At 43.3% G+C, this 17,835-nt stretch overlaps 3 protein-coding genes across 3 annotated transcripts; 1 reads left to right on the top strand and 2 right to left on the bottom strand.

Annotated features, from left to right (window-relative positions):
* Positions 1-2,890: 2,890 nt before the first annotated feature.
* Positions 2,891-3,625, bottom strand: LOC112873291 (agamous-like MADS-box protein AGL29). The gene has a single exon (XM_025936283.1). It carries the CDS (start codon positions 3,623-3,625, stop codon positions 2,891-2,893), a length of 735 nt encoding a protein of 244 aa, XP_025792068.1.
* A 1,097-nt stretch (positions 3,626-4,722) lies between these two features.
* LOC112876207 lies at positions 4,723-7,682 on the top strand. Its single transcript, XM_025940262.1, has 6 exons — positions 4,723-5,041; positions 5,207-5,293; positions 5,382-5,615; positions 5,725-5,827; positions 6,499-6,728; positions 7,083-7,682. The coding sequence occupies exons 1-6, from the start codon at positions 4,731-4,733 to the stop codon at positions 7,291-7,293; spliced, it is 1,176 nt and encodes a 391-aa protein (XP_025796047.1). The 5' UTR covers positions 4,723-4,730; the 3' UTR covers positions 7,294-7,682.
* Positions 7,683-9,237: 1,555 nt separating this feature from the next.
* On the bottom strand, positions 9,238-12,020 carry LOC112877220 (heat stress transcription factor B-4d-like). Its single transcript, XM_025941451.1, has 2 exons — positions 11,559-12,020; positions 9,238-9,951 (listed from the first exon to the last, which is right to left on the bottom strand). The coding sequence occupies exons 1-2, from the start codon at positions 11,835-11,837 to the stop codon at positions 9,301-9,303; spliced, it is 930 nt and encodes a 309-aa protein (XP_025797236.1). The 5' UTR covers positions 11,838-12,020; the 3' UTR covers positions 9,238-9,300.
* Positions 12,021-17,835: the final 5,815 nt, after the last annotated feature.

The raw sequence follows: 17,835 nt of genomic DNA, 5'->3' as shown, positions 1-17,835 counted from the left end.
CCCCATCAACGCACTCCCCTCTTGCCCTTTCGGTAAGACCATTACATGCTAAAGTTTCTAACTAATTAGCCAAGATCAAAGCCATGTAGTACTGTGGTTGCACTGTTTTCCTGGGTGTTTCTCCATGTTCAATGATCTTAATTATCATCAATAAAGTATTCCATACCATGAGTAAATCAGTGTAACATGATTTTCAGGTTATCGAACCAAAATCTAAGTAAAAGCAACTAGCGTAGCTATAACATAATTATAATAACCCCAGGTTTAATCAAGAAAGTTAAAAAAAACTAGACATATCCTTAATTTGGGATCCATCAGATTAGAGACACATGCATGCATATAAAGTAAATATGTGTATTTATAAAGTTATTGGGACTGGAATATGATCAAGGATCACTTGCCTTCGTCAAAGAAATGCTGCTGCACGGGAACGTCTGCAAAGCCTGACTCTTGCGGACCCTCGAACTGCGTACCGTCTATCGTAACACACAAGTACATACAACCAAATAAATACAATAAATAAGAAACGGTATACCAATTCATATAAACAGAGCAAAATAATGTAATAATACTACTGCACATGTCGCAAGGGTCGCGTGAGCGCAAGAATCGATGAAAACGGAGTTAAAATGGAGAAGTTAGGGCTAAAACATGTTTCTAGGGATTTATTTGTAGAAGATTTGAAACTAGAAGGGCTCAGACCAAAGAAACCAAGGGCTAGATCATAATTAAACCTTAGATTTAGGGTCTAGATTGTAAAACAGAAAAGTCTTGGACTGCGGGTTCTATTTTTGGAAAAGTCAGGAGCCTAAGCAGAAGAAAAAAGATCTACTCGTGAATACTTTTGAACTACCGTTGATTGTGGGTTTATTTCTACAAAACACAGGGGCTAAAGAGAAAAATGACCTCGGGTTGACCGGTATCTGGGTTTGTTGACTCGGATTAGATCTAATCTAACCCGTTGGATCTAGATCGAACGGCTGGGACGCGGGGGCTGTGGCGCTAAGTGCCGGCGGCGAGCAGCGGCGCTTCGCCGGGCTAATGTGTAAACGCGTTCCAGGCCTCGGTTTTGAGCGTGGGTTGCACTGGGAGGTTGCAGGCATCATGGGTAATCAATCTAGGGGCTCTGGAGATGACGGAAACGGCCGGAGACGATGGCCGGCGGCGAGGAGCGGCTCGGGAACGACGGCGAGGTCGCATGAGCGCGAGAAGGCAGGGAGAAAGAGGGAAAAACGGCTGGCGAGCATCCTTACCCCACAGCGGTGCTCCCGCGGCGGCTTGCGGAGGGGAAGAAGCGGCGGAACGGCGGCGCGACGGGTGGCCGAAGCTCGACAATGGCGGGCGGCGGAGGAGCTCGGTGCGCTAGGGTTTTTCGAGCAGAAGGCGGCGGCTGCGGCTTGGAGGAAAGAGCTAGGGCACGGCGCTTAAATTGGGCGGTCCACGAGGCCTTGCCGTGCGGGCCCGAGGCGGCGCGCAGGCGAGGCGACGCCAGACCGCGGTCGAACTCGGGCTCGAGTCCGATCCGATTGCGGGGAAGGGGACAGGCCCGACAGGCGGCATCCACCCGTCAGCGAGGGAAAGGGGGGAGAGGAGGAAGGGCCGGAGCGCGGGCGACCTGGGCCGGGGGAGCGGGGCCGTGCGCGGGGAGAAGAGAACGGCCACTTGGAGGAACTGGGCCGCACAGTGAAGAAAGAAAAGAAAAAAGGGCTGGGCTGGGCTGCAACGGCTGCAACGGAAAAAGAAAAGAGAAAGAAAAAGGGGAAGTGGGCCGGATCCAATTAGAAAAAGAGAGAAAAAGAATTGCATTCAAATGCATTTAAATTCAAATTTAAATGGAAGACAAGCAATAAAACAATACAATGCGGCATGACATACACAAAATCTATAATTTCTTATATTTCTGTAAATTACTATCAATTTACGGTAAATGCTCTAAAATTTAAAATGATGGAATAAAAATCTTATAGATCTTAAAAGAAATTCTAGTAAAATATTAGGGTGTTACATTGTCTGGTTCGCTCGGGCGCCCACGCCTCGTCGCAGCCCCCTACGGGCGGCGCTGGGATGGCGGTCCATGTAGGCTCGCCGAAGACGGGACGGGTGAAGGCGCAAGCGAAATTCGGAGGTTGGAATGGTTGTTCCTTCTGCTGAAGCGAGTCGCGTCTCTCGTACATGTCCCTTGGCGTTGCATCTGGACTTGGTGGCAACAATGGCGCCTGAGATCCCAGAGAAATGGGCTAATGGCAGCACTGTCGGATGTTGCTGCTGATTTCTTTACTCCAGTAAATGTTGCGATATGAGATTGAAGGAGATCTTCAGGGACTCGTGCCTGACAGACCGAGCTCTGAAGTCTGAAGAGGCCACTTCTGTCTTCTGACGGACACCAGAGCTCGAAATTCAGATTTTCAGACTGCTCCATCATTTCTAATCTTTTATCTTTACTGATTGCATGATTTCTAATAGGGTAATTTCAGGTGTTAATAACAACCTTATTTGGTGTATTTAAGAGTACCCAACACCAAGCATGACTCTCCTGGTGTCATTCAGCTAAGACCGCAAAATCCGACTTAGTGATTCAGAAATCTTAACCATATGTATGATGGAATAGATCAAATGATTGAAGTAGAGAAATATTATATGATAGGACTCGTTGCATGAAAGAAATAGTACTACCATATACGAACATGAGACAAATCAAGCTTTGTAAAGTAATTCCAACTGTAAAATCTCTCCTGGCGTGCTTGTATCTTGACGATATGTCCAATGTATAGCTTGGTGACATACATCCAACACAGATAAGATAAATGACATGACCTACATATTATCAATGATCAATTTGGAACATATGATTGACCATTGTTATTTTTATGACACATTCTACTTGCATCCATCACCCGTCAAGTTGATTGCTGGGATATTTCGGCGGGGTACCAACAGCATAGACACTGCTAGCCAAGGAGGCATTGACATCAAGCCCACCAGCAACTCCATGGTTGGAATTTGGAGCCATGGAAGGAATGCGTGTGGCAATCAGCCTATCAAGCAGGTACTTTGAAGCCAAATCCATGAAAGCAGGTGGAAATGGCTTTGTTGGGTGGCTTTCTTCTTGCAGCACCTGCTTGATCTTTTCTTTGACAATACCTTGTATTGCTGCAAGCTTCTTGTGGAATTCCTGCAACTCATCAAGCCCTGATGTATAGACTTTCGTAGTCAACAAATCCATCACACGTCCATCCGTATCACACTCAACCGCCTCCTTTAACATCTTCTCTCTCTTCTTCTCACCCTCAATTGATTGTTCTAACTCTGAACACTCTAAACTCTCATGCGTGGTGTTTGTCTCCCCATTACTACTATCACAACTCTCGCCACTCGTAGCGGGGACGGTCAAAGCGAGGAAGCGATTGAACACGGCCTTAAAAGAGGGACTACCAAAGGAGAAGGGCCTACCACCAGGGGAGAAGACGACGATAGCGACCATCGCACTGCATAGAATGGAGAGCTCACAAGCCTTCTTGAACATGCTTTGGCGGCGCTTGGAGAAGCATACATGACGCGACTCCTCACCCTCGATTCGCTTCATCTCGATCTTCTGCCTACCCATGGATGTCTTACCCTTCACCATCCTTGCAGTAAGTAGATGGAGATACAATCATGCCACGGAACAATGTTGTGAGCGATTATATAAGCACGCTTAAAAAGAGGAAAATTAGTTTGTATAGATGTGAATGCACACATGACATTCTATTGTTGCTTTCTCACTAGATACCGCGTCGACATATTTGAAATGCAATTGTGAAGATTTTTTTTTTGTTTAACACATCAACAGTTAGATATTAGCATTGCGGTTATCTGGAATTTAACCAAGGTCCAGTTGTCTCTGTACCTGGCAATCTTTGTTAACATCTAAAATGTCTATACTAGGCAATTTCTTATCAAGGCCACCACTCAAATATAGAGAGATGAATCTCAAATGGCACAACTCTCCTCTAGGTGGGCAGCCAAGCCCATCCAAACGCTACATGTCGGCTTGTTTAATCGATCATTTATCCCGTCTAAATGCGTACGTAGCCCATCTAAATGGCCATTTAGCCTGAACAATATCTCTAGAAAATAAATGGGAATAAAACTCATTTTATCCCACAAGGGAGTCATCTAGAATATTTCTAGAAGATGAGGAAGATGTTGCAATGCTATGCACTTCAGCTTGGAGACCCCTCCTCTTGGGGCATTGGCTCACTATGATTCCACCGCTAGAATATACAACAATGACAATGAACCCATCAAGCGATATGGAAACGTTAGTGTCAATTTGTGTTCAGGGGACTACGAATTGTAGAGCTGTTGGGCCGTGTTGGTGTTGCTGATTTTTTGAAGTGCATTTTTGTTGTTCCTTTTACCGATTCTTAAGCATTTGGCCTCTTCAAAAAGGGATGGAGAAACAACTGCTAGTTGTACGCGGTCATCAATTCTTCCTCCATCCTAGCATTTGGCATCTCTAGAAAACAGGGATGCAGAAAGAATTGTATGGGGTGATTTTTGTAATTTCCTCTTGATCAAAAAAATTCCTGAAATCATCAGCTGTGCAAATAACCAGGAAGGTGCCCCGACTGGTTTCAGACGTTGGATTGATTTTGAACGGCGTAGATGGCTACCTACCGTTCAAGTCATTAAGTGTCATCTACACGAGTGACAGCCCCGGATCCCCAGCCCTCCCTCGCACTCTTCCCATGGCGATCCCCCCTCCACGGATCGCGGGGTTCGGCGGCGGCGGCCGCAAGCCGAGGGTTCCGCCGCTCCCACCGGCGAGGACCCTCCTAACTGCATTTGCCGCAGCGGCGGCGCTGACCGTCCTTTGCCTCCTCTCCTCCTCTCCCGCCGCATCGCTATCATGGAGATCCGGAGCCAGGAGCGGAGACAAGTACCTTTACTGGGGCGGCCGCGTCGACTGCCCCGGCAAGCACTGCGGCTCCTGCGCCGGGCTCGGGCACCAGGAGTCCAGCCTCCGCTGCGCCCTCGAGGAGGCCCTCTTCCTCGGCAGGTAGTAGCTATCCTCCCGTGCTTATGCATCAAAGATAGTTCTTTTGAAGTGGCTAAAGTTTCATCTCAATGAAATACGGAATGCGAAGACTAAAAGACTCAGACTAGAAGGCAGATGGACATGCTACTAACCTACTAATTGTGCTACTTGCATGCTTCTTTGTAGAATATTTGTGATGCCCTCAAGAATGTGCCTGAGCTCAGTACATAACACAAAGGGGGACCTCCAAAGCAGTGCAACTTCAAAACAAAGGTTCTTGCCTCATAACCTCATCTATCTCTCTGTTGTTTCCGCACACTAAAGTTTGGGTATTTCAATATCTAAAGCAAGTATTTTGTAGATGGGAAGAAAGTTCTTGTGCAATGGAATCTCTATATGATATAGATGAGATATCAAGAACAGTACCGGTTATTCTGGACAATTCCAAGACATGGCATGATATAGTATCAAGAAGTATGAAATTAGAAGTGGGAGGTGTGTCACATGTGCAAGGAATTAGCAGGGGTGAACTCAAACAAAACCCCATGTACTCAACAGCTCTCATAATAAACCGCACTGCAAATCCTCTTGCTTGGTAAGCGCACAGGTTCTTGTTGTAGTGCCTTTGGTTTCCCCCCTCCTCTGGATTTAATATTTTATATTGCCTCTGCTAATTTTAGCTATTCATGTCCAAGAAATTTCAGGTTTATGGAGTGCAAGGATCGCAAGAACCGCAGCTCTGTTATGTTATCCTACACCTTTTTACCAAGTATGCCAGCAAAAATATTGAGGGATGCAGCAAATAAGGTACCGTTTCTCGCCCTTTTTGTATATGCAGTCTGACTAATATCTTGGAAATGGACTGGTAGTGTGTTTCTGTTTCTTTTCCTGCATCTTTTGTTTATGCTTATATACTTGGGGGGTTTATCACTTCTAGTCGCAATGACTTGACCAAGTTTTTCATACATTCCTTCAGCTTCACTGACTTAAATTACCGGATGATGATGTAGTCATAAAGTGGCAACTACCGTTGCTAACTAAACCTTGACATTGTGTAAATGCCTGATGACTCTCGTTTATCATTCTAAACATGCACTAACTTCTGCATTCTGGTGTTGTTTTGATGCTGCATCCATAAAGCAAAGTATATAACCAGCACCCTGGAGGTATAGATACCAGTTTATCTAGTTTATTGAACTTTCCTGTGCCAAGTCATTAAAGTGATGTGCAGCTGCACAGACTTCTGATTGGGTGAAAACAGAACTTAGCTCAAGTGTCATGCCCTGAAACATCTATATTTTGTAGCTTATCAAGCATACAACATCAGTTTTAGAAGTATGGGTGTAAGTACATGTTAAGTCTCCTTACATGAGTTCTTAAATCAAGTAAATCGCATTGCTCTATTGCCAGATCATGTTCAGTAATATTCGTTGTAGTCTATATGATGCAGCACTCTAAATCAGTCCCCTCTGTTTCAGATGAAAAAAATACTTGGTGACTATGACGCTATTCATGTGAGACGAGGCGATCTATTGAAAAATAGGAAAGATAGATTTGGTGTTGAAAGGAGCCTCCATCCTCATCTAGACAGAGATACCCGCCCTGAGTACATCAGAAAAAGAATTGCAAAATGGATCCCACCAGGTCGAACTCTATACATTGCATCAAATGAAAGAGCTCCAGGATTCTTTTCCCCTCTGTCAGACAGGTACCACCTGCACTGTTTTTTCCATTGTTCTTGTCCAACCAGGATCTCTTGCATTGTTTGCATTAGCATTTATCTTCTCCTGCATCCTGATGCATGGTACAGCACTTTGTAGTAAGTGCAGTTGGAAAGCTGTCCTCATTCTTGTTCATATTTTTTTTCCGTTCATTTTTTCATGTTGCCATGGCTAAGCATTTCTTAGCAATAAGATGTTCTCATGTGGCTGGTCATGTCAGTTCTTCAATCTGTATGCTGGTTGAATGGAATTCAGGTTTCTACCTCCATGTGTGTTTGTTTATATATAATCATTTGATGCTTACTGAAAGTGTTTGCTCATTCATTTGGGCAACAATACAGGTACGAGCTAGCATACTCGTCCAACTTCAGTAGCATATTGGAGCCAGTAATTGAGAATAACTACCAGCTATTCATGGTGGAGAGGCTCATTATGCAAGGAGCAAAGACATTTGTCAAGACAATGAGAGAATTTGACAGTGATTTGACCCTTTGTGATGATCCCAAAAAGAACACCAAAGTTTGGCAAAGGCCAGTGTATACAGATGATTGACGGTAGCTGGCCAGTGGCCACCAAATATGATTATATGAAGCTCCCTCTTTCAGCAACTTGACAGCCTGACATGGCCTATTAAACATAAAGCTGGCAAGGAAGCATTTGCTATTACTTATACAACTGAAATTAGCCAGCACTGGTGGAAACTTCACCTGGGATTCACCACATCACGTTTGTTCATATTACCACGTGTCCTTGTAATCTGGAAAAGGCCAAAATTGTTGACTTGTTTTTTCTATTCTTTTGTAATTAGGGACTAGATCACAAGATTTGTTTGCAGATTTAGGATGCATATATGTCATACCCTCCTGTATAGTGTGTGTAAGAATCAACTGGCACCTCGAGGCTTTTAAGTGTGGAGAATATAATTAGTTGGTTGTTCTCTCTTTTTTTTGTTGTTTTTCGAGGTGTTACTCACTCCCGTCAACAAAAACACTTGACCTTTTGGACATGAAACAATTTCAATTGTTTACCTTTGACCACTAGTTTCTAGTATTATTATTATAGTATATTTATAAAATTAAATATTTTTTTTACGGACCATTTTGGGGAAATCTACACATGAATTTTATGCCTCCAATCTAAATATTAAATGTTTTTCTATCGTTAAAGTTTTAAAAATTCAACTTGATCTTGTCTAAAACATGGAGTACTTGCGACGGTAGAGAGCATTGTACTAGTATTCATTGGGTGCACCTGGCGCACTTGCTTTATTTCCTAGCTCATAGATGAGTTCTTAGTTGTCAAAGTGAGGATTTTTTTTAACAGGTTTGTTTTGACAGCAAAGGATATCAGCATATCTGAAATTTTACTGGAGCCTTGCTGGGTCGGGCTGGATGCTGGAGCTGGCCTTTTATTCCAAGATTCCAGCTTGGCTTGGGCCATGTCGAAATCCAGCGCTTCTCCCCTCCTTATAGCCTGCCGGCATTCGGTCAAATTCAGTCTGTAGCAGGTTAGCAGCCAGGTAGCCACCCAACAAATATTTGTATTTACAGCATACTGTTTATGACGTTGATGGAGTTCTCAAAATAAAAGAAGGAACCGGAAAATTATACGTTGAGGACATTTTTGCCTAAGATAAATGTTGTTTTAGAAATTCCTGCAACAAGTAAAATTTGTACAATGCACTAAGGCACAAAATTTAACGGTGGTTTCTGTGTTCATGTTTCTGAGCTTCTATACTCATGTTTCTGAGTTCCTTCGAGAAAGCTCTATTCCTGTGCCAGTATTTCAATCCTAAGGTAAGGGCGGCGGAGAACTAAGCACACCTTAACTAATTAGGATCTTGCTTTGCTACTCATATTTCTCTAGGAATTAAATTCCAAACAAGAAAATAAAATATGCACACGTGCGTCGAGTGGTAAAACAGAAGCAACCAGACCACTTGGAGGTTGCTTGCATTGGCTTGGTGGGCATTAAAGAGGGAATTGTAAGGATTTAATCCTCCTCAATCCCCTTCGACTCGATCCCTTTGGGCAAAGAATTAAGGAACCGAGCAAAGAAAAGCTCTAACGAAGTAGCATGCTAAGTTGATGCTAGACCACCGATTCTTCGGTTATACTTCCTCCATCCAAAAAGAATCATTCTAATAAGTCAAACTATCTGAAGTTTGATGGAGTATATAGAGACACCAAATATGTATAATATAACATATATTTCATGATAAATCTAATGATATTTGGTAAAAAAAATATTAGTATTTTTTATAATCTTCATTTGGCTTAGGATAGTATTAAAATGATATTCCTTTTGTAAATATGGAGTATATTACTGGTCCATGTCTAATATTTTACCAATACCCAAGCCATTCCTTTAAAAAAAAGAAGCAAGATTAATGATGGCACGCATATATGCATGCAGAATGAGACCATGCATTGGTAAAAAAAAAACAGGGCAATAATGATTCCTCTCAAGCAAGATTCCAATCAACTCGCATAAAATGGATGCATGCCTACCTGCTAACTCTGTATCTACAAAAACAATCTACGTGCTACGCGCAATCACCTACGTCTCACTTCCTTGGTCATCGCCATGGCCATTGTGGTCACCGTCGCCATCGCTATCGCCAACCCCATCGCATTGGTCATCACCATCGCCTTTTTCTTCCAGCAGCACGGCCGCCTGCGCCTTCCTCTTCTTGCCGTCGTTCAGCCGCACGCCAAACAGCTTCACCGGCGCCTCGTCGTCATCACCGCGTGGCCTCCGCGTCGTCGGTGGGGAAGTGTCAGCAGAACCGAGCTCCACCAGCCTGCAGCCGGTGGCGGCCGCCGCAGGCGGCGGCGGTACCGGCTCCACGTGGTTCTGCAGGAAGTAGATGATGTCGTTGTAGAGCCGCCTCATGTGCGCCAGCTCCGACAGCAGCAGCGAGTTGCGCCGCCGCAGCTCCCGGTTGTCCTCCGACAGCGTCGCCAGGAAGTCCTTGCCGCCGTGGTCCTCCTCCTGGACGCGGTAGCAGGCCGGCGGGGACGGATACTGCTGCGGCGGCGAGAAGAGGCTGAGGTAAGGCTGGTGCGGAGGGAGTGGCTGCAGCTGCGGCGGCGGCTGCGAGCACGACGAGGACTTCCTCCGGTGGATCTCCGAGAGGAGGTGCTTGGCGCCCTTCTTGAAGAACTCGTTGGCGAACTCCCACCTGTCTGCCACGATCTTCCTGAACCCCTGCAAAAGCCATGATAATCACAGAAAGACTACCCAGTTAGTTAATTTGAATGCTTACTTAGTTGTCACAACTCACAAGCCAGTGTGAAAATAGATGCTGCATGGAGTGATGGACACATAGGAGTTGGTGTGCGTGGTGTGTACTGTACTTGCATTGCAAGTGTTTATGTCAATCTTTTCTCTGCCAATGATTGGGAGGCGAATATCACTGAGAAAAATGTACTGTTAACTGGTGCATGAGAGGCATGCATGAATGCATTGCATGGCGTTCTAGCTGTAGATGAGAGGAGGGTGAAGAGATGATGGATGTTGTAAATGTGATGTATAAGAGCATCTCTAACCATGAGTTCTATATTTGGATCCTATAATTTGATTTGTACTAGGGATATATTTGATGTGTTTAGGGTTAAAAAAAAACTTATACTCCAACAGCGGGATCTCAAATCATATCATTTACAACTAATTGAGAAAAGATTGGAGCGGAGACATTGGGGAAAGAAGTCTCTGTCACTTAAATTTCGTGGCAAAAGGGAGATAGGACTCAACCAATTGAATCCTATATCTAGGACCCGGGAGGCTGAGTTCTAAATTGATTTGCCAGTTTTTTTTTAAAATAAAACTCTTATTGGAGGCTATTTTTTTTTTCTCTTAAGCCCTATATTTTAAAGATAGGACCCAATTTAGGTCTCGGCTTGTAAACTCGTGACAAAGTATTTGTTTGCAACTTGCAAGTAAGGGGAGTTATGGACAAAACTTGATATATATGAGGAAGCATAAACAGCAAGGATCGAACTGAGCCTATTATTAGTTCAAAAGAATCAAACTCAGTCCTAAAAAAATGATAAAAAAAGAGAAGCCCAGAAAGAACGAACCGCATGGAAGAACAAGCTAAGATAGACGTCAACGCTGCACTCTCCTTGTTTTGGAAAAAAAAATCATGTGACGACTTCCTTTGTGACTACTAAACCCAAAAAAGGCAAAAGGTAGCAGAGTTTTTTTAAAAAATAATGTTTTTTTCAAGACATGAAAATAAAAAATCTGCTGGTCGGAAGCACACCAGCACTATTGCCTTCAAATCTAGCAACAAGCAAGTCCTCTCCCTATCCCACCTTCAGTCCACAACCACCCATCCCTTGTCACATTCTAGGAGACACAAAATCGAAAGGATGAAATGTCACCACCAACCAACAGGTAGCTAGTCAGGTACAGCAATAAGATCTTCAGACATGCATATATTTCACGCTCATATTTCCACCGCCAAATTATTAGTGTTTATTAGAACACGTTTCTGAGTTCGTTTTAAAAAAACACATTTCTGAGTAGAAAATTAAACAAATCAAATCTCACAGCTAATAACGTAAACACCATCCACAATAAAATGTCAGCAATGCTCTGATTTTTAAATAAAGCTTATCTAGGATGAAAACTAGAACCAAAACATATATAGCTTCAGTCTTCAGAACGTCAGAACCCCATTAAGTTGCACAGAAACACAGGAGCCTCCAAATCAAACCAAGCAAGAATCAGCCAGCAGGGAGACAAATATACAATGAAGATCAAAGGCACTGACACGCACATGAACGACACAAGCGTGGCCAATCACTTACATAGGTGTTGAGCTGCCTGACGAAGCTGGAGAAGTTGTTGTGCTTGAAGTAGTTGGGGAGGAGGTCCCTGGCGAACTCCGGCGGCCGCCACACCACGAAGGTGGCGCCGTCCTCCCCCCACGACACGACGTGGTCGGTGCGGGGGTCGTCCACCAGCTGGAAGGTCTTGGTGAGGAAGGGGGCCGGCACCACAGGCTTGGCGGCGTGCGAGCTCATCTCCACGTCCATGGACACCGCCATCTTGCCACCACCACGGCACCTCTCCACAAGGAATGCCATCTGTGAGAAGATAAGAGGAGGGGAAGGAGGAGCTAGGAGCAAGGCAGCACAGCTATATCTCTGGAGAGAGAGAGGAGGAGGAGGAGGAGACAGGAGAAAGAAGGCCTCTTCCCTCTCTAGAGCTATCTCTCCAGTCTCACTGTCTGAGACTGGAGCACACACATACACACATGCAGGCACAGGGCGCCACCTTCAAATATTCTCGCTGGGGTGGCCGGGTGGGTCACTGTCTGGACCTCTAGCTCGAGCTAGTCTCCTCCAATATCTGTCCCCGTCTCTCTCTCTCTCATCATTATACATGCGTATGCATGGATATCTGTGCGAGCCTGCCTCTGCACGCACTTCCGCTTGGCACGTACTAGCACCGCTTGGTTTTTAGGAGGGGCTGCTCAGTGCTCACGAGGAAATGAATTCCATGCAAATCCTGGCCTCCTGGCTCCTGCAATGAAACTGCTCGTAATTTGTGCAGTGATGAGTAGTAATTACATATGGATCATGCCTTAACTACAAACGCTAGTACAGTTGTTGATGCTACCAGCAGAACCCTAACTGTTCAAACCAAGGTTTTTTTTTTCAAACATTGGCAATGAACTTTAACTTAAGGTGATTGATAACTGACGCTGCTCATCATCGATCTGCTACAGGTCTACAGCTATATGTATCAATGTATGCCGTACTACCAGTCACAGAATTCCAATAGCTAAAAAGCTAGCCAGGGAAGTGCATAACTATCACCTATATATGACTCCAATGAATGTCACCAATAAATATGTTTCCACGCATGTGGGATCTAGGATTGAAGTTTCTAATAATATTATATTGCTCTAATAAAAGAAGATGCAAGCATTGAAGAGTTTTCTTTAATTTAAAGGACTCGAGGAGTTCTGAACAGGATAGATATAGCTTAGGGTTATACCTCTCTACATCTTAAACACAACACCATTTTTGTGAATCAGAAATTCAGCTCATGCTGATCGAGCAATTCTAAGCAAGTTTTGTATTCCAACTGAAGCAACTTTGACCAACAAAGAGACCCAATAAATAATAGGTATATACAACTTCTTTTCTTCCTTCTAAACCTAAAACTTGCCACAGGAATTTCCAAAGCTAACATTTCAATATTTTGGACTTACTGTCCATAAAAAGAACTCAACCGCCAGAAGAAGGGAAGTACTGAACCTGTATGGCCATGAAACTCCCTGGAACCGGTTCTCAGGAAAGTAACAATGTTTCGTGAGAACTGAGCAGGTTCAAGCCTGAGTGCGTGGCCCCTTGAACCCTAAATCCTATTGCCCGGTTCAACTTAATGTCCATAGAAAAATATACATATTTTGGCATACATTATCCCAGCAATGTTTTTTTCCCTCGATTATATATATCATACCGCGCTATATACCACTCCGTATATGAATTAATGTTACACATTGGCGGCATCACACAAATTAGTTGCCATGAATATATATAGTTCTTCTGTAAAAAAAAGACATAGTAGTTCACCAGAAAGTAGAATAATGTCAAGATACATAACTAGTGCAAATTAAAGGAAGATCATTAACAATTGAGGTTACGGATTCCTATTTCTACAAAACCTTTTCATCTTAAATATAGATACAAAAGTCATCTTCCGGAATACACAGTTCTACATTAATAAGCACTATGATTTGACGTGATAGCACACTGGCTTGCATGTAAGGCCAGGGCAAAGTACACTTACACAAAAAAAGAGGGGATAAATGCATGCATGCATGGGTTCTGGAGTCATCAAATTTCAGAGAGGATATATATGTATATAGTTTCCTTTTTCTTTCCAGAGAAGATGAGCATATGTGTTGTACTGGCACCAGAGTCCTGACTGGTATATATATATATATCCCCATGATATTTTGTGACCAAGTTGTTTTCTTAGCCACATCACCTCTAGCTATATGGGTTCTCACAGAGGCATCTTGTTTTGTTTGCAGAGAAAGGAACAAGGATACTGCATACCTCTTTTTTTTGTCAAATTTCAAGGGACACCCGTGACTTCTATGCAAGACACAGGAATTAGAAGAAATGAGAGGGATAATCATAGAGTGGAATATAGAAAACTATATACCACTGATGGGTTCATTCTGATGCAGCATCAATTTCCTACTGCTCTTCCATCCATTGGGCTGCATGCATGGGTGTGCTACCTGCTGCAATTGCTTACATTAATTCATATCCACCTGCAAAAGAACAAACCAAATCGCACGCCCAACTTTTTGATGAACAAAGTTTCCGTATTCTTGGGAAGTTGGTGAATGTTTCTTAATTCCTTCTTGGAATTTGGAGACGAGAGAAAGTTTGCGAAGATATACATTGGCCATGATTTAAATTTGCCAACAAGGCCATGTAGATGCACTCTCCATAAAAGGAAATGCCACGAAACATTTGAAACAGAAAAAACATGCATGGAAGGGCAAAGAATGGGATGAACATAGTATAGATAAATCCATAGCTGAACCTAAAAGCTGGACGCTATCCATAGTATATGTGGATATTTACCTTTGTGCAAAGGAGATGCAGCAAGGGTTCTGGTGTCCAGTAACTGAAATTGCAGCCCCTCCTGTATCCCTTTCCCCATTCCTTTCTCTGATATTTGGAAAGCATCAGTTTGTTTCAGTCAAGTTAGCCCCAGAGCTGAGATATGCTACCCCTGTACCCGTGCATGCATCAAATTCAGGGCAGGCCTGGACAATGGCAATGTATCTCAAATACCACAACCTGCAAATAACATATGCAGCAGCATCAGTGAGGTGTGAACAGCCTGATTGCAAACATCCTGCATTATCTAGCTCAGTAGCTGCAATCAGCTTTAGCGCCTAAGCATCAGAAAAATTCACAAGTCATAATTAACCCACTGGGAGATTTGAGCCAGATTTAACGTACAAGCATTTATTCGTGTGGTGTGGCAATTGGCTGTAGAATTTGAATATCTTGGAAGATTCTGTTCCATATATGACAAAGCTGTGTACGTGATGTGCTTGCAGAGACAATTTATGAGTAGCTCACATGACCTTTCCCCATCCCACATGTGGCCCACTGCATTTGTGGCGACTGGGCAGGTCCAGATCTACCTTTGACTGGTTGCATCATATAAAACACCCCAAGAAAACAAAAGAGAGAAATGATGAGCTAGCTGTGGATCATCACATTACATATTAGATAAAAGTGATGAGAGCATCCTTTGTTCTTACATGCATATGGATCGGATGAGCCCAAAAAAAATAAGCTGATGGCATCATGCATGGCATATTAGAAAAGACCAAGCTCTTCGGACAAGAGGATCTAACAGTTTTCGTTGGTTCCCTTGAGATCCTTGCGCTCAATTATTTAGTGTACCAGATTTTTCTGCTGGAATAGGTTTAAAATCAGATCATCCGAGTTTTTTTTTTTTTGCTTCATGCAACTTTGTCATAGTATAAAGCGACAACCTGGCTATTCAGCCACTTCTCATTGGGGGAAGTTGCTGCTTTACCATCTTTCTGAATTTTCGAAGATTTGAAATTATTTGTTTTGCACATTTAAAGTAAGGTTACTAGAAACTGTCAGAAGAAATTTTGAACAGAGAGACCAGGCGTGAGTCTGAGGTTTTTACCAGGTCATTTTTTCTTTAAAAAAAATGCTGGGCGGGTGGTTCAAAATTTTGGGCCTGCACCCGTCTGTAAGTGGTAACTGGCCGTTTTTGGAACACTGTTATATGCCAGAAAGCCATTCATGATTACTAAAATGAAAAAGATGCAAGCAACAGCATAAGGCCCTATGCAACTACAGTATGAAACTAGCTGGGTAGACTAAGAATTGAGCTCACGTGAATATAGTCTGCTGTTTATGCATGTTCCTTGCTGCATCGAGAAGAGCTGCAAGCACTATTTGATTTTAGCGCAGCATCACCTTAGCCCCCGTTTAGATCACTTCCAAATGTTATAATTTTTACACTCTCTCTCCGTCACATCAATTTTGGGACACATGCATGAAGCAGTAAATGTATGTAAAAAAAATAACTAATTGCACAGTTTAATTGTACCTCACGAGACGAATCTTTTAAGCCTAGTTAGACCATGATTAGATAAAATTTGTCAAATACAAACGAAAACGCTACAATAGCAAAAAGTTCCAAATGTTATACAAATTTGCAATCTAAACGTGGCCTTAGAGATCCTTATTCTCCACCTTATATCAGTTACCTGCCACCTTATCTCCACCTAGCCGTAACAGGAAATCAATGCAATTATGGGGTGGGGTGGGGGGGGGGGGGAGGGGATGCGTCACCACCAAAGAAAAAACAGAAACAGAGGAGAAAAGGTGCTCAAAGATGAGTAAGGTGCCTGGCCAGCCAAGGGAAACTTTTCAGAGAACATTTCCTCTGAGCGAGGGGCGTGGGTCAGGGTGCAGAGCATTAAGGGGGACCTGATTAAAGTCAGTGCTCGTAAAGGAGGTGTAAAGATGTGAAATTACCACCACCACTCTTTTTTTTCCCAAACTCTTACACACCCCACATGTCACATGTGCATGACCTCTTTCTCTATCATGCCGCCATGGGGCTGCTGCGGTAGGGGAGAGAGAGACAGAGAGATAGGAATGGCTCTGAGCACTAGATTTAGATGTTTCTGCATTAATAAACAAAGGGCATCATCTTATGTGCAGATGAACCAACAGTGCTGCCACACACTGCAGACACCTCATTCATCTCAGCACAGATAGATGCACTATCATCTTATATGTTAGTACAATATTGGGCTCCATGTATCAACATATCCAATGAACAACTCCCTATCACTTCTTAAATACTTGAACCACATGTATCAATTCTAGTGAGGAACATTGATTTAAAAGACAAATCCAGTAGCCCCAAAAATATCTCTATAAGCAAAATAAGGGAAACAAAGTTTGAGAAGAGTAACGTTTACTGAATACGCTAGGAGCCTAATTAAGTTAGTAAGCACTGCTTTAGAAGAGATTAACAAAGGACAACTGCAAGTTGCTCACAAGGGGCACCTGTAGCCCGATTGATGAAAGGCAGACACTACCATGTCTTCGAAAAACTGCTGCAAGTAAGCATGCAAGTCAACATTAGAAAGCATTGAAAGCTAGAGATTAGAGAAGAAAACATTCAAAGGCAAGACAGTAGTACAGATCAACTTATTAAATCCTAAATTAATACTTAAAATCACGCCGCTATATATTAACTTCATAACAGAACTATGTTTCATCCAAACAACCACCTTTCTCCATCGCCTTAAATACAAGTGTCTATGTACAGTAATACAGATATAATGCATTATATAATAAAGCATGTGGGACGTCAACTATCTGACTTCCAGTTTCAGATATGCAGAGACAGAAATGCAGCGGCGCACAGCTGAGCCTGAGCAGCAGAACAAGAGCCATGCATGCGCTACTGCCGCCTCACTAATTATTTCTGCCTACATATGGGTGCTGCTGGGAGCAGCCCACCAGGCGTCAGTCCAAGCTCGTGCACTGCACACGTGAGTTGACACCAGGCTCATGAGCATGAAGCTTCCAACACACACTCACACATACACAGCTGTGTTGCTGAGGTCTCCACTCTCCAGTGGTTGTCTGGCCGGTCTTCTGTTGCGCCACATGGAGTCACATGCACCATGGCCGCAATATTGGGAACAAATTTACATGCTTCCATGTGTATCTACTGCTTGGCTGGCCTCGGAGTCTGAAGCCACTATTTCCTTTTTCCATTTTTACTCGCCAAGCATGCTGCGGAATGTGCTATGTGGACGGGTTTGCTAGAGCCATTGAAGTTCTCACAGAATCTAATCATTACCAGGCTTCAGTATTGGCCTCACTGCTACAGGAAAAATAACACACTGATCTAAAATTATGACTGGATCAATCACGTGGCACACTCACATTAAACACTGTAGTTTGTTCTGAAGTTAAGCTATGATCCCACTGCTTGATGTTCCTAGGACGAATGAACATTCCATTGACATGGTTT

The sequence above is a fragment of the Panicum hallii genome, chromosome 9, assembly GCF_002211085.1.
Source record: "Panicum hallii strain FIL2 chromosome 9, PHallii_v3.1, whole genome shotgun sequence".
NCBI lineage: Eukaryota > Viridiplantae > Streptophyta > Magnoliopsida > Poales > Poaceae > Panicum > Panicum hallii.
This window is presented reverse-complemented; position numbering and strand designations above follow the sequence as displayed.

Bases quoted from the DNA above. Each gene is read 5' to 3' on its own strand.
- LOC112876207 (XM_025940262.1), top strand. From the start codon at position 4,731: ATGGCGATCCCCCCTCCACGGATCGCGGGGTTCGGCGGCGGCGGCCGC. The intron at 5,828-6,498 runs GTACCGTTTCTC...CCTCTGTTTCAG, and splicing joins TGAGGGATGCAGCAAATAAG to ATGAAAAAAATACTTGGTGA. The intron at 6,729-7,082 runs GTACCACCTGCA...GCAACAATACAG, and splicing joins TTTTCCCCTCTGTCAGACAG to GTACGAGCTAGCATACTCGT.
- LOC112877220 (XM_025941451.1), bottom strand. From the start codon at position 11,837: ATGGCATTCCTTGTGGAGAGGTGCCGTGGTGGTGGCAAGATGGCGGTG. The intron at 9,952-11,558 runs GTAAGTGATTGG...TGGCTTTTGCAG, and splicing joins TCAGGCAGCTCAACACCTAT to GGGTTCAGGAAGATCGTGGC.
- LOC112873291 (XM_025936283.1), bottom strand. From the start codon at position 3,625: ATGGTGAAGGGTAAGACATCCATGGGTAGGCAGAAGATCGAGATGAAG.